The following is a 14,358-nucleotide window of genomic DNA, read 5'->3' on the forward strand; positions in this document are numbered from 1 at the left end:
GAAACTGGGGTAAACTCACTAATCAATGAGTGCTGTCCAAATCAATTTTAAGCTCAATGATACGGGACCTCGTTTTTATAGCCGAGTCCGAACGGCGTGCCGCAGAGCGACACCTCTTTGGGGAGAAATTTTTACTTGTCGAAGTACCTCACAAATGTCGCCAGCATTAGGAGGGGATAACCACCGTTGAAAAATTTTCTGATGTACCTGCCTGAATTCGAACCCAGGCGTTCAGCGTCATAGGCGAACATGCTAACCTCTGCGCTATGGTGGCCTCCGATATAGCCCGGCCTAACGTAGCACGCTTTTGCTGGTTTCAAATAAGTAAGTTGCTCTGGCCCATCTTGTGTAAACAACTAACAAACCAACAACAGCTATAACCACATTACAATGTATGAAGTGGCGATTCTACTCCACTGTGCACTTCGTTTCGATACAACTTTTTGTTTTGTTCATTTTCAGTTTCAGTTTTTCTTTTTTAATTACTTTGTCTAAAATTAGAAAAGTGTGTGTCTGGCATATCGCACAAACAAAAACCAAAACAACAACAACAACAACAACAAATTGAAAAAACCGTAAGCGCGTATGTCGAGCATAAAGTAGTACCCAGTACTAAAGAAGAGTCTTATTTTCCCCTACTATGCATTATGTTGCCGGTGATGATGAACACTATGATGATGATGATGATGATGAACATGACGACTATGTTGTTGATCATTATGAACTAGCAAATTGTTCATTGGGCTATATCCCCTTTTTGGCCGTAATGTTGGTCGATGATGATCATCATCTTCATTATGATCATGTTGATCAGCCTCGGTTACGACGGCCGGCCATTCGAGCCAAAACAGCTTGCGCCAGAAAATTGAACTCGTGAAAATCATTGTGAATCATATGAAAATAAAAATATACTCGCATGTGATGGGCAACGACGACGACAACGACTGGTTCAGCTGACGCCGTCGTCAATGTGGCTGCTGTTGGCTCTGATGTTGTTGTTCGACAAAAACAGAACATTTTTACACACATCAAAGAGCTAGCCAGCCAGCCAGCCAGCCAGTCAGCGTATTCGACGAGTTTTGTTACCTCGCACTGTGGCCAAAAGAAATGAATGAAAAAATGTCACAACTTGTGGACTGAATGGCCCAGTTTTTTTTGTCAGATAATCGGCAACCTCTGTGGAGCAGAGGTTAGCATGTCCGCCTCTGACGCCGAACTAGCGGGTTCAAATCCCGGCGTGAACATCAGGAACAAAGTTTTAGCAGTGGCTATCCCTTTACAAAAGCTGGCGGCATGTTAAAACTCCTCTAACAATTGGTGTCGCTTAGGGGTACGCCGTTCGGACTCGGCATAAAAAAGGAGGCCCCAAATCATTGAGTTGAAACTTGAATAGTGCTGCACTCATGGATATATGAAAAGATTGACCCTGTTCCTTAATGGAATGTAAAATGCAAATTTGCCCATGAACATTCCATTAGGGAACAGGGGCAAAATTCTCAACATAATGGAACGTTCATGGTCAAATTTGCATTTGGTATCGGCAAATATAATATGATGGAATTTTTTGGAGCATCGACACAGACCCTAATTTTTTTTCACCTAACCAACACGCAGGGGATGTCCCCTAAATATGCAGTGCCTTGCGTTGGTAGTTAGGAAAGTTAAGGGTTGGAGAGGGGAAAGATGGAGTTGTGTTTATTGATATTTGTCTTAAACTTCTAAACGTCAATGTCGGTGGGACAGTCATTAGCCGGAAGTCGATTCCACATACGAAGAGTTCGGACGAAAATTGAGTTTTCTCGGTAATGCATGGTTCGGTGGACTGGCCAATCAATTACAAACGGGTGTGAGTTCCTGGCAAGTCTTGTATTCCTGGTGAACACCCTAACGTCAGGGATAAAAAGACGAATATCCCTGGAACACACGCCATGAAAAAAACGATAGAGCCATTAAAATAACGAAGTTCAAAAGAAGCAATAGAGTTGGATACCCTGCTGTCCACCAATTAACACCATCGCTTTCCGTTGAACCCGGTCAAGAAGCTCCAAGGATGATTTTGGAGCTCCTGCCCATATATGAGAGTTATATTCCATCCTCGGCCTGATGTAGGTAGTATAGATTTTGAGGAAATCAGAAGAGGTGAAATATTTCTTGCACCGCTTAAGAAAGTCCAAACACTTGAATGCTTCTTTCGACACTTCGAATAGGTGTTTTGACCAACGGGCATCACTTTGTATCTTCATGCCCAGAACATCTAGAGCATCTGACAGTTCTATACCGTCGATAGATATCGACGATTGAAGTGGGTCAGTGAATCGCTGGTGAGACAAGAAACAGCACTGCGTCTTCTGTGCGTTAAAGTCTACTCTGTTTATTCTACCTCACTCGGAAATGGCCAACAAATGCTGGGAGAGCGTCTCATCCATAATGCGCCTCCTGCCCAAAATTTCTTGAGGACTGGGCCTATGGTCGAATGAATATGAATAACACATACTACTGTCATTGGCAAATGATTAGACTCGATGCGAAGTCTGGCCCAATAGATCGTCCATGAAAATAAGAAAAAAGGAAAGGGGAAAGGACAGAGCCTTGTGGCACACCTGCTGTCAATGTATACTCATCTGCGATCTCTGAGAAAGCTCAATATAAATCGAGCGTAGTTATTACCGACTCCAAAAGCGATCTCAGATCATTTGGAACCGTTGTATCTGCCAATTTTCCAGACATAGTTAACGCTGCAGTAAGCAAGAGCTACAAATTGAATATCTTTGTAAAACCCCGACTTCCAGTTTCTGTATGAAAAATCCGCAATTACTTTTTGGGCAACCCAATAAATGTTGATGCTAGACGACTTGGCGCTGAGGCCGTCCACGACAACATTTTGTTGACATTTTTGATCATCAGCTCAGATACTAATGGCAGGTGCAAAAGATGGTGTGTATCTCTTTAGATCAGTCACTGATGTGTTGACTGAAGTCCTAACATCGCTTTTACCTGGTTCAGCATGGCGTATGCTGAAAAGAGGGTGCAGAGATGAATCCGCCCCATGCCACTATGGGCATACACCTGAGCCAGTAAACGGCTTGCGGATCATGCCATCCTCAGAGAAGGTACTCATCTTTTTCTTATAGAAATGCACTAATCTTATATCCAAGACTGTTTATGATCTTACCGTCCTAGATGTTATTGCCATGATGGCCTGATTACTGTCCCTAAAGATGTTCACCCTAGACGTCCTCGATTTAGCACCTCACCACCTCAAGCATTCCGCGATTCCCCAGATTTCCGCCTGCAGGACCGTATTATGGTCAGGCAGTCGGTTCTCTCCCGTTCCTAGATTCTCGATGTAGACCCCCAGGCCCACTTTAACCTCTAGCTTTGATCCACCTGTGAGGCATGATCTTCCATATGGCAATACCATGCTTAAATCGCCTTAAAAAACTTAGCCGCAGTGGCTGCCTATCGGTCGGTTATCACGAGCAGTCTCCAGTGGTCTAGGGGAAGAGGTCCTCATTTTTCTGCCTATACTAAGACAACATGTTCTCTAAACCTGTTGTATTATACTTATGTTGCACTTTTTCTCTATCGAATTTTCTGTGGGGCGCTTAGCCCACCCCCCAGAGGCCTTTCGAAGCTTATGCGCAGTCCACCAAGCTACTGAGGCGGTTGTAAGTATTAGTCTAATCACTAATTCTCCTATAGAGCCAGTGGACTATCCTTTAATTCAGCCCCCATTTGAAGCCTGCGCATTTTCTGCGGGGCGCTTAGCCCACCCCCCAGATGCCTTTCGAAGCTTATGCGCAGTTCACCAAGCTACTGAGGCGGTTGTAAGTATTGGCCTAATCATTCATTCTCTTATAGAGCCAGTGGACTATCCTTTAATTCAGCCCCCATTTGAAGCCTGCGGCCCGTCTACAGAATGTCCAACATCTGTCAGTTTTCTTGGGTTCAGCATCAGTATCGAGTTTAAAATTCATCACATAACAGCACAACAAAAATTGTTTCCCATGTTTTTTTACTATTTTCACCACTGTCCCACACCATTTGTTCACCATTCATAATGTTGTTATTGTGTCTTATATTCATTTCTGATGGGATTTAATGTTGTTGTTGTTGTTGGTGGTGGTATTGATGTTCTCAATATGGCTCACATACTAAGTAAGTAGCACGAGAGCAGCACATTACAGTCGAATAGAGTTCATCGAGTAACCGAGTGCGAGTACATAATCGGTCTCGTAGGACAATGGGAGTACTAAAATGTGCTCACTCACACCATGTTTGTTGTTGCTTGGTCCCCCTAACAATAACAAGAGCAACATCTGAACAATTCAAGTGAATATCAAAGAAGCAAAGAAACATGAGCAACGGCATCTACATCTACATCACCCAACAACACCCAATTTTTGTTAGCTTTTCGGTTCTTCTGTCTGTCTGTCTGTCAGTCATTCAGTCGGTTGGTTGTTCAGTCGATTGCACAAATGTTAGGGCAGATGGATGGAGACGGGGGAAGTGCATACATGCAAACAACAGCCCTAACCCATAGCATAAATACGGGGCGCATCTTCTTCAGCTTGATATTGGTCTCCTCTCTCTCTCTCACACACTCTCAATCTTTCTCTTGTTACATTCAATACGAAAACTTAAAAATTGGATTTTATTTTTTTTTTCGTTAAAAAATAAAGTCAAAATCGACGGCGGCAATGTCTGACGTTAATGCTGCTAGAGTTGCTCTTCACAAGTCACAGCCGCTGTTGACGGTGCGTAGATTGTTTTGGTGTATTTTGGGAATATCGCACAACATGCATGTTGTTCTTGTTGTTCGTTGTTGCTGCTGCTGCTTTGTGTTTTTAGCAATCGAAAAGAAAACCAAAATTTTCAAAGTAGAAGAAGACGACGAGGTCGGCAACGCCAAACAACGCAACAACATAGTCATTGAGCAGGGAAAACTGTGAAAAATCGAGGGTGTCCACAACAACATGAGAAAGCATGTTCGTGTGTGCATGGCTGGCTGGCTGGCTGGCTGGCTGACTGGCTTAACAGCGCCGCTGTCACCATCTCCCCCTCTCTCTGTCTTCCACCACATTCGCCATGTATGAACGCACTCCCCTATAAATGAACGCCATCATTCCCTATGCCAGTCGTTCGACATACCCCACTCCTTACCATACACACCTCTTATAACCCCACCACCAACGAACAACCGCGCCACACTTTGGCCCAGAATATAAACTCCTGGCTGGCTCATTTGTGTGTGTTTTATTTTACGTTTTTGATGAACATAGCGCGTGCCGCCACTCGCCCAGCAACACCCTTGACGTATGTAGTTCTTCTTCTAGTTTTCAGCATCGTTGTCTAGCGCTTCTTGACTTTTCAACAAAAAAAAAAAAAAAAACAAGAAGACCAAAAGGGAATATTTACAGAAATATCTTTGGAAAAACCAAGGAGAATAGATTAACAAGAGTTTCTTCAATGTTTTCTAGACGAGACGAATGGAATTTTTGTCCATAACAACAACAAGTACAACAAAACAAGGCAAATTTTAGAAATGCTTTGAAGCCTTGGCTTGTGATCAGACTCACATGTGTTTTTGGTCTATAAGGGAAGAATAACTCTGGGCCGAAATGTTGTAATCACAAAATCAAATCGGAAGGGTACTAACATTGTTAACCTGCCATTTGATGCCACCATGCATAAATACACACAGAATCTAGAAAGACTGCTTTATCCAATCGCTTCGATCTTATGAGCTTTTTGTCGAATTTTTAAAAAGATTTTTCGAGAATATTCCTCCACTTGATTGTTCTATCGAAGTTTCAGTCTACCTTACGGCTATGAAAGACTTTTCCCTTGAATGTTCCTGACATTTTCTAACTTGCTTTTCCATGCATGGTTATGTTTCTGAATTATTAGTACCAAGTACCTTTTTATACCCACCACGGAAGGATAGGGGTATATTCAATTTGTCATGCCGTTTGCAAAACATCGCAATATCCGTTTCCGACCCATGAAGTATATATGTATATTTTTGTTCAGCGTAAAAATCGAAGACGATCTAGCCATGTCCGTCCGTCTGTCTGCTGAAATCACGCTACAGTCTTTAAAAATAGAGATTTTGCAAATAAAATTTTTCCCATGAACATTCCAATAAGGACCAGGGGCAAACTTCTCACATATCAATGAAAGCAGTCAGGTTCAAGTTTTAAGCTCAATGATAAGTCGAGTCCGAGCGGCGAGCCGCAGTGCGACACCTCTTTGGAGAGAAGTTTTACATGGCATAATACCTCACAAATGTTGCCAGCATCAGGAGGGAAAAACCACCGTTGAGAAATTTTTTCTGATGATCTCGCTAGGATTCGAACTTACGCGTTCAGCGTCATAGGCAGACATGCTAACCTCTGCGCTACGGTGGCGTCCGAAATAAAAATAGTGATATTGAGCTCAAACTTTGCACAGTTTCTTTTTTTTTTTGTCCATAAGCAGGTTAAGTTCAAAGATGGGCTATATCGGACTATATCTAGATATAGCGCCCATATAGACCGATGCGTCGATTTAGGGATTTAGGCCCATAAAAGCCACAATTATTATCCCATTTTTTTGAAATTTAAGACAGTTAGTTGTGTTAGGCCCCTCGATATCCTTCTTCAATTTGCCCCAGATCGGTCCAGATTTGGATATAGCTGTCATATAGACCGATCCCCCGATTTAGGGTCTTAGGCCCATAAAAGCCACATTTATTATCCGATTTTGCTGAAATTTTGGACAGTGAGTAGTGTAAGACCCTTCGACATATTTTTTTCAATTTGGCCCAGATCGGTCCAGATTTGGATATAGCTGCCTTATAGACCGATCTGTCGATTTAAGGTTTTGGGCCCATAAAAGGCGCATTTATTGTCCGATGTCGCCGAAATTAGGGACAGTGAGTAAAGTTAAATCCCTCGATATACTTCTGTAATATGGCACAGATCGGTCCAGATTTGGATATGGCTGCCATATAGACCGATCTCCCGATTTAAGGTTTTAGACCCATTGAAGTCGCATTTATTGTCCGATGTCGCCTTATTTTGAGACAGTGAGTTGTGTTAGGTCCTCCAATATTTTTCTTTAATTTGGCTCAGATCGCTCCAGATTTGGATATAGCGGTCATTTGGATTTCTTGATTTTAGGTCTTGCACCCATAAAAAACACATTTATTATCCGATTTTGCTAAAGTTTAGGACAATGAGTTGTGTAAAGCCCTTCAACATCATCTGCCAATTTGGCCCAGATCGATTAAGATTTGGATATAGCTGCCATATAACCGATCTCTCGATTTAAGGTTTTGGACCCACAAAAGGTGCATTTATTGTCCGATGTCCCCGAAATTTAGGACGGTGAGTTAAGTTAAGCCTCTCGACGTACTTCTGAAATATGGCACTGATCGGTTCAGATTTGGATATAGCTGCCATACAGACCGATCTCTCGATTTAAGGTTTTGGGCCCACAAAAGGTGAATTTATTGTCCGATGTCGCCGAAATTTGAGACATTGAGTAAAATTAAGCCTCTCGACATATTTCTGCAATATGGCGCAGATCGGTTTAGATTTGGATATAGCTGCCATATAGACCGATCTCTCTATTTAAGGTTTTGGGCCCATAAAAGTCGCATTTATTGTCCGATGTCGCCGAAATTTGAGACAGTGAGTAAAATTAAGCCTCTCGACATATTTCTGCAATATGGCGCAGATCGGTCCAGATTTGGATATAGCTGCCATATAGACCGATCCGACAATTTAGGGTCTTAGGCCCATAAAAGCCACATTTATTATTCGATTTTGCTGAAATTTGCAACAGTGAGTTATTTTAAGCCTCCCGACATCGTACCTAAATATGGATTTCATCGATCCATATTTAGATATAGCTGCCATATACACCGATATCCCGATTTAGGGTCTTAGGCCCATAAAAGCTTTATTTATTACCCGATTTCGCTGAAATTTAAAACAATGGGCTATTTTAAGCCTCCTAATGTCCTACCCAAATATGGTACCGATCTGACTATATTTAGATATAGCTGCCATATAGACCAAAATACCTATAAAGTGTCTGAAGCTCATAAAAGCTTTATTTTTGATCCGATTTCGGGGAAATTTTAAATAGTGGGTTATTTTAAGCCTCCCGACATCTGATCTAAATATGGTTCAGATCGGACTTGATTAAGATATAGCTGCCATATAAACCGATCTCCCGAATGAGGGTCTGAAGACCATAAATGCTTTATTTATTACCCGATTTTGCTGAAATTTGAAGCAGTGGGTTACTTTATGCCTCTCGACATCTGATTTAAATATGGTTCAGATCGGACTTAATTAAGATATAGCTGCTATATAAACCGATCTCCCGATAAAGGGTCTGAAGCCCATTAAAGCTTTATTTTTTAGCTGAAATTTAAAACAGTGAGTATTTTGAGGCCACTCTCCATCCGACCTAAATATGGACTGTATTTAGATATGGCTGTCATATAGACCGATTTGCCGGTTAAGGGTCTGAAGCTCATAAAAGTTTTATTTATTACCCGATTTTGTTGAAATTTGCAAATACAAAACTCAACAGAGACTTATATTTATTAGGAATCTCAATGTCCGTGCCGAATTTGGGTGCACAAGTTATCCAATTTTCATCGGATTGTGAAAGGGGGAAAGGGGGTTTACATATACCCTCGTGGTGGTGGGTATCCGAAGTTGGGCACGGCCGATCTTAATACCTTTTTACTTGTTTCTAGTTTTTTCTCCCACTGTGCCATCTTAGGATTGTCATATGGGTGTTTTTATACCTTCCACTATAGGATGGGGGTGTACTAACTTCGTCATTCCGTTTGTAACACCTTGAAATATTCGTTTAAGACCCCATGTGGTATACATATTCTTGATCGTTAGGACTTATTAAGTCGATGTAGCCTTGTCCGTCTGTCAAAAGCACACTAACTTTCGAAGAAGTAAAGCTAGGTGCTTGAAATTTTTCACAAATACTTCTTATTAGTGTTGGTCGGTTGGGATTGTAAATGGGCCATATCGGTTAATTCTTTTGCTATAAACCTATCTTGGACCATGACTTGTTGATGCACTAGAGGGCTCAATTCTTATCCGATTTGTCCAAAATTTTACACGAGGTGTTTTGTTATGGCTTCCAGCAACTGTGCGAAGTAGGGTTCAAGTTGTTGTATAACCTGATATAGCTGCCATATAAACCAATGTGGTGGGATCTTGACTTATTGAGCCTCTAGGGGGCGCAATTATTATTCGATTTAGCTTAAATTTTGCACAAAGTGTTTTCTTTCGTCTTGCATCATCTATGCTATGTACGGTCTAAATAGCTTCATAACCTGATATGGCTGCCATATAAACCGATTTCCCGATTATTTTTCTTAAGCCTATAGAGGGCGCAATTTTTATCCGATTTGCCTGAAATTTTGTACAACGGCCTCCGCCATGACCTTCAACTGACGTGTCATATGTATGGTCTGAATCGGTCTAAAACTTGATACAGCTCCCATATAAACTGATCTCCCGATCGCGCCCCTAAGGGGAGCAATTCTTATCCGAATGGGCAGAAATTTTACACAATGTCTTCTACTATGGTCTTCAACATTCAATTCATTCATGGTCCGAATCAGACCATAACTTGATATATGTAGTTCCAATATCATGGCAATTCTTATCCATTTTCCTTTGTTTGCCTTGTAAGAGATACCAAGCACTCGACAAATGAGACCCATGGTGGAGGGTATATAAGACTCGGTTTGGCCAAGCTTGGCACGCTTTGTTAATGTTCAATTGCCTTATATCACAAGTTGCGTTAGGCGCCAGTGCACTATAAGTCTCCAATACCGATTATATTTTGCAACATAGTTGAAAATGCATTCGGCGCCAGTTGATATCAAAAAAAAAGAAAGAATAATCTGTAGGGAGATTTACCCTAGGTTAAAAGAGAAGAATATGTAACGAAAATTGTCAAGAAACATTTCTGAATATATTGTAAAGTCCAACATAGTGACAAATTTTAGACCATATTTTATCCCCTATCTCCTCGCGACACCTTTGATTCAACGAAGCATATATAAAAATAATGACAGATTTCAGATTACCGCGGATTCTTTGAAAAAAAAAGCAGAAGAAAAAAAAATTATACCTGGATATGTGTGTCCCAAAGTGTGATATTATTTGGTGCGTTGCCTAAGTAGATGAGCCCCATCATTATCATCATCATGATGCCAACACTCACCGGTCGTTTGATTCGTTGCTTGGCGCTGCTGATGTTGGTGGTGTCGGTGTGATGATGAATTTGTTATGGTTCTAATTTTATATGTCTGTCCGTCCGTCTGTCTGTCTATATAGCACGAGAGTATTCCTATGCATATGTACATATGTGTGTTTGTTTGTGTGTGTGTGTGTGTGTGTTTATTTTCTGTTTTTGTTGTGTTTTTTGCTCACGATTTCAATTTTTAGATCATAACATTCAGAGTCAGTTGTATTACCAAGAACAGCCAAGAACATCGGATGATGAAAAGAAATCATCATTAAAAGAAAAACGAGACAAAATCATGAATCATAAGAGCGGAATCTTGCCACATGTAGTGAAAAGCCAAAGAATAGCAAATGAGTGAATGAATCCAGACAATCTCCCACAGCACCCCCTTGAGACGAGACCGAAAAACGAAAGATAATCTCCAAAATCCTCTCGATTTGTTTTGAGCAAAAAAAAAAAACAAAACAACAAAAATAGGCATCGTAAAAAAAAAATTGCTTTAATTAGCAGAAATCATAATCAAAAGAAAAACGCGCCGTCTTTGACGGTTTTATTGCAGCCACTCTACGAACCAAACAAAAAAAAAAAAAAATTGAAAAAATGACGCTTTTGCTCGAACGAAAAAAATGGCTAAATTGCGATAAATTTCTAAGGAAAATTCCAAAAATGTATGAACGTAATCGGTAAATGACCCAACACGAGAAACAGAAACCAATGCGAAACAAGCGTCCCAGTGAAGTGAAATGAAATGAATTTGGAAAATGAAAATTTACCTACATTAGTGAGTTTATGAATCAATTGCCCAGACTCACAATCTCCTCCATTGTCCCCGGGTGACATAAGTGCAGTAGAGATTGGTGGCAACGTAACCAGCACCCACGAATTCTGTTTCCTTTAATCCACCTCCTAAGAATTCAAAGTAAAAGTGAAATAATGCTACCGAGAACCTTCCCAAGGAGGTGATGAAAGGTTGCTAAAGGAGAAAACCAAAAACCAAGCTTACCTTTCTTCTGCCAGTGGAATCCTTGCTGCACCTCCTGCAAAAACAAAAACAAACACAAAAAAAAAAATACTAAACGGATAGTTATAAACAAATCTCCTCCGAACAAAACCAAAAAGTGAAAAATATTCCTCTTTTAAAAGAAAAACAAAAAAAAAAAATTGTCCGAATCTTTTTTTGTAACATAATTTTTTTTTTTTTTGAGAAAAAATCACACACTACGCTCCCAAAACCACACAGACTTTTGTTCAATACGACATCAATTGCGGAAACGCCATGAATGCGCGAATATTGCGCAAATGGAGTATACATACGAAAAATCTAATGTCTTGCTCAGCGTGTTCACTTGTGGTCGTTGTACTGCTGCTGCTGCTGCTACTTGTCACATGTGCACCATCCCTAGTATTGGCAACAACAATGAACCCTGCTCTATATACGCCGTCATCATCATCGTCGTCGTCATCATCATCATCGTTGTCTTTGGTTGCACCACTATTACCATCAGCAGTATCATCATCATCGTCATCGCCATCACCATCAGAGTCAGCTATAACTTCATCATCGTCGTCGTCGTTAGTTGTAAATCCCCAGCATATGCCAAAAAATATCCAAGTTCTAGTTGTCGGCCAGGAGCCACCACCAGCACCAGCAACAACACAAATACGACGAACGCGGCGTCCATCGACGACTACGAGGACGACAGCAACAGGCTCATCATCATCGTCAGCCGCAGCAGCAGCAGCAACTTCATTGGCACACCACCACCAGCAACAGCCAACAGATTTGCCAGCAACATTATTGCCAAACCAGCGACAAAGTCACAGCAGACTGGCGTCGCCCAATGTGGAAGTAGAGGCGTCGAAGGCTTCGGCTACCAATGGCGACATCTTGGCCAGAGAGTCATTTCCGGGCTTTTACACAAATCACCACAGAAATCACCGGCCAGATGACAAACAGTCAACTTTAGGGCCATGGCTGGCGCCTTGGCGGCACCACCACCAAGCAGGCATCCTGCGACAGCTCTCTTGGTTCTCCAGTCCAGGTTATGAGTCCTCCTCCCCCCACAAGGATGATGGCAGCAGTAGTAGTAGTAGTAATAAACCAATAAATGGTTGGTTCAATCAACCTAGCACTTCCTCCACCTCCACCTCCACCTTCACCTCCTCTTCGTTCAACAAGCCCCCAAAGTCGTATAACGATGATAATGGGGCCATTGAAGCGTATGATGCCCACGACCATGATGATGGTGATAATACTAAAGAAGATATCTACGATGATATGGAAGATGAAGATGACACACAAACGACTGATAACAATAATCCCAGCGTCGCCAATTCTCATGACAATTCTCAGCTTGAGGAGGAGGATGAGGAAGATGAGCAATATGTTGATGTGGAGCTGGAGGCTGCGGCGGCGGCGGCGACGGCAGAGGAGCTACCACTATACTCTAAGCCCAAAAAAAGTGTGAGAAATGTTGTTGACACACCAGTGATGACAGTGCCAGCTGGGGCCTCAATGTCGGCGAGGAGCAATACTTATCCCTACCAGCATTTCCAGCACAGACCACTACAGCAGTTCTATAATCCCAGAAGGCATCACATTGCACCATCCATGAACCCAGCGATGACGACACAGACAACGCCGAGAACGTTGACAACATTATTTCCATTTTATAAACAAACCGAAATTCTTGGCAGCGCCAGCAGCTCTCATCCTATCTACTCACCCAAAGACCATAAATCGATGGCGATGACAATGGTTGAAGGAGGAGTAGGAGGGGGAGGAAAAGATAAGGTTTTCGACATCTCGAATATCTTGAATGTAAACAAAATTAAGTCATCAGCCTCAACGGCGCCCATACGATTTATCATCGAGTCCTATGAGGTGCCAAGGATAATGGGACGGCAACAAAATGCTGCGTCTAAGCGGCGAATAACAACTACAGTGCTGGAGGAGAGGAACGTGGAGGAGGAAGTGAATAGATCTCCTCCGAAGCCCCATTTGAAGCAATTGCGCTCTAGGCAGCAAGAACAGCAGCTGGCGGCTCGAAGTCGCCGAGATTCTTTAAGAAATAACTACAACAAAAGGTATCAACCTGAGATGGAAACAAGGCCATCCTCCGGCCTCACCTCTAGCTCAGGCTCTGCCTCTGCATCCGTCCTAACAACTCACACTCAAAGCTTTCGCAACAAGTTTCAGCAACATCCTCAGCAGCAGCAGCAGCAGCAACATCACAACCATCAACACCAGCATCATAACCATCATCACAACAACAAGAATTTGAGATATCAACGCATGCGTCAAAAACATCCGCGACGCTATTGTTCCGCCCGCGATCCTGCCCAATTGGCCTTTGAGGCTCCCACAGTATTTGAGGGTAAAATTGTCTCTATGACACCCGATCGGCGCATGAACTTTTCCGCCACCGTGGAGGTGCGCGAAGTGTTTAAGCAACAAATCGGCTATCGTTTGCAGAAATATCTACGCCTGCAATTTGCCTATCGCAATAGCAGTGGCGAATGCGACATCTATCGCGAACAGTTACGAGCGCGCGGCCTGGTCAAAGGTGACACCATTGAACCGGGACGCATGTATCTGCTCTTTGTGCAACAAATCGACATTGGCAATTTCACCATACTTGGCGAACCGATAAGGAAGACCAAGCGAGTGGTCGATGCTGTCCGCGATGCAGTGAGTGAAAACTATGGTGAGTGAACAAAAAAAAAAAAAAAAAAAATTTCTTTCTACTTTTCTTTTCATGCCATATCGTGGTTACTTAGTTAGCCAATTCAAACCATAATAAAAGCTGAGACGTTTAGTTGCTATGGTTCTGACCACCAGTTATACAGTGGTCATTAGTGTGGCGATCAAATTAGTAATGTGATGCCGTGGATATCATTGAGTGTTGGTACTTCTTGATCATTTGACAGCTATTGTACACTGCTTGCGATAAGTATGATGCTGTTTTGCCGTTGTAGAATATAACGAAATTTAAACCAAATTTTGCAGATTCAAAAATTAAGATTAAATTTAAGCTTAAGTCTTCGTCGAATAATTAAAGTTATTTTGGAACATGA

The 14,358-nt window shown here is 42.0% G+C and overlaps 1 protein-coding gene across 4 annotated transcripts in view; it reads left to right on the forward strand.

The window, feature by feature from the left end:
- LOC106092913 (uncharacterized) overlaps positions 1 to 14,358 on the forward strand; it is a 113,393-nt gene that overhangs the window by 15,564 nt on the left and 83,471 nt on the right. For all 4 annotated transcript variants that reach the window (XM_059370773.1, XM_059370772.1, XM_059370771.1 and 1 more), the window contains exon 2: positions 10,482 to 13,988. In XM_059370773.1, coding sequence (XP_059226756.1) covers positions 11,558 to 13,988 — 2,431 coding nt within the window. In that variant the 5' untranslated portion in view covers positions 10,482 to 11,557. The remainder of the gene's footprint in view (positions 1 to 10,481; positions 13,989 to 14,358) is intronic.

The sequence above is a fragment of the Stomoxys calcitrans genome, chromosome 1, assembly GCF_963082655.1.
Source record: "Stomoxys calcitrans chromosome 1, idStoCalc2.1, whole genome shotgun sequence".
NCBI classification, from domain to species: Eukaryota; Metazoa; Arthropoda; class Insecta; order Diptera; family Muscidae; genus Stomoxys; species Stomoxys calcitrans.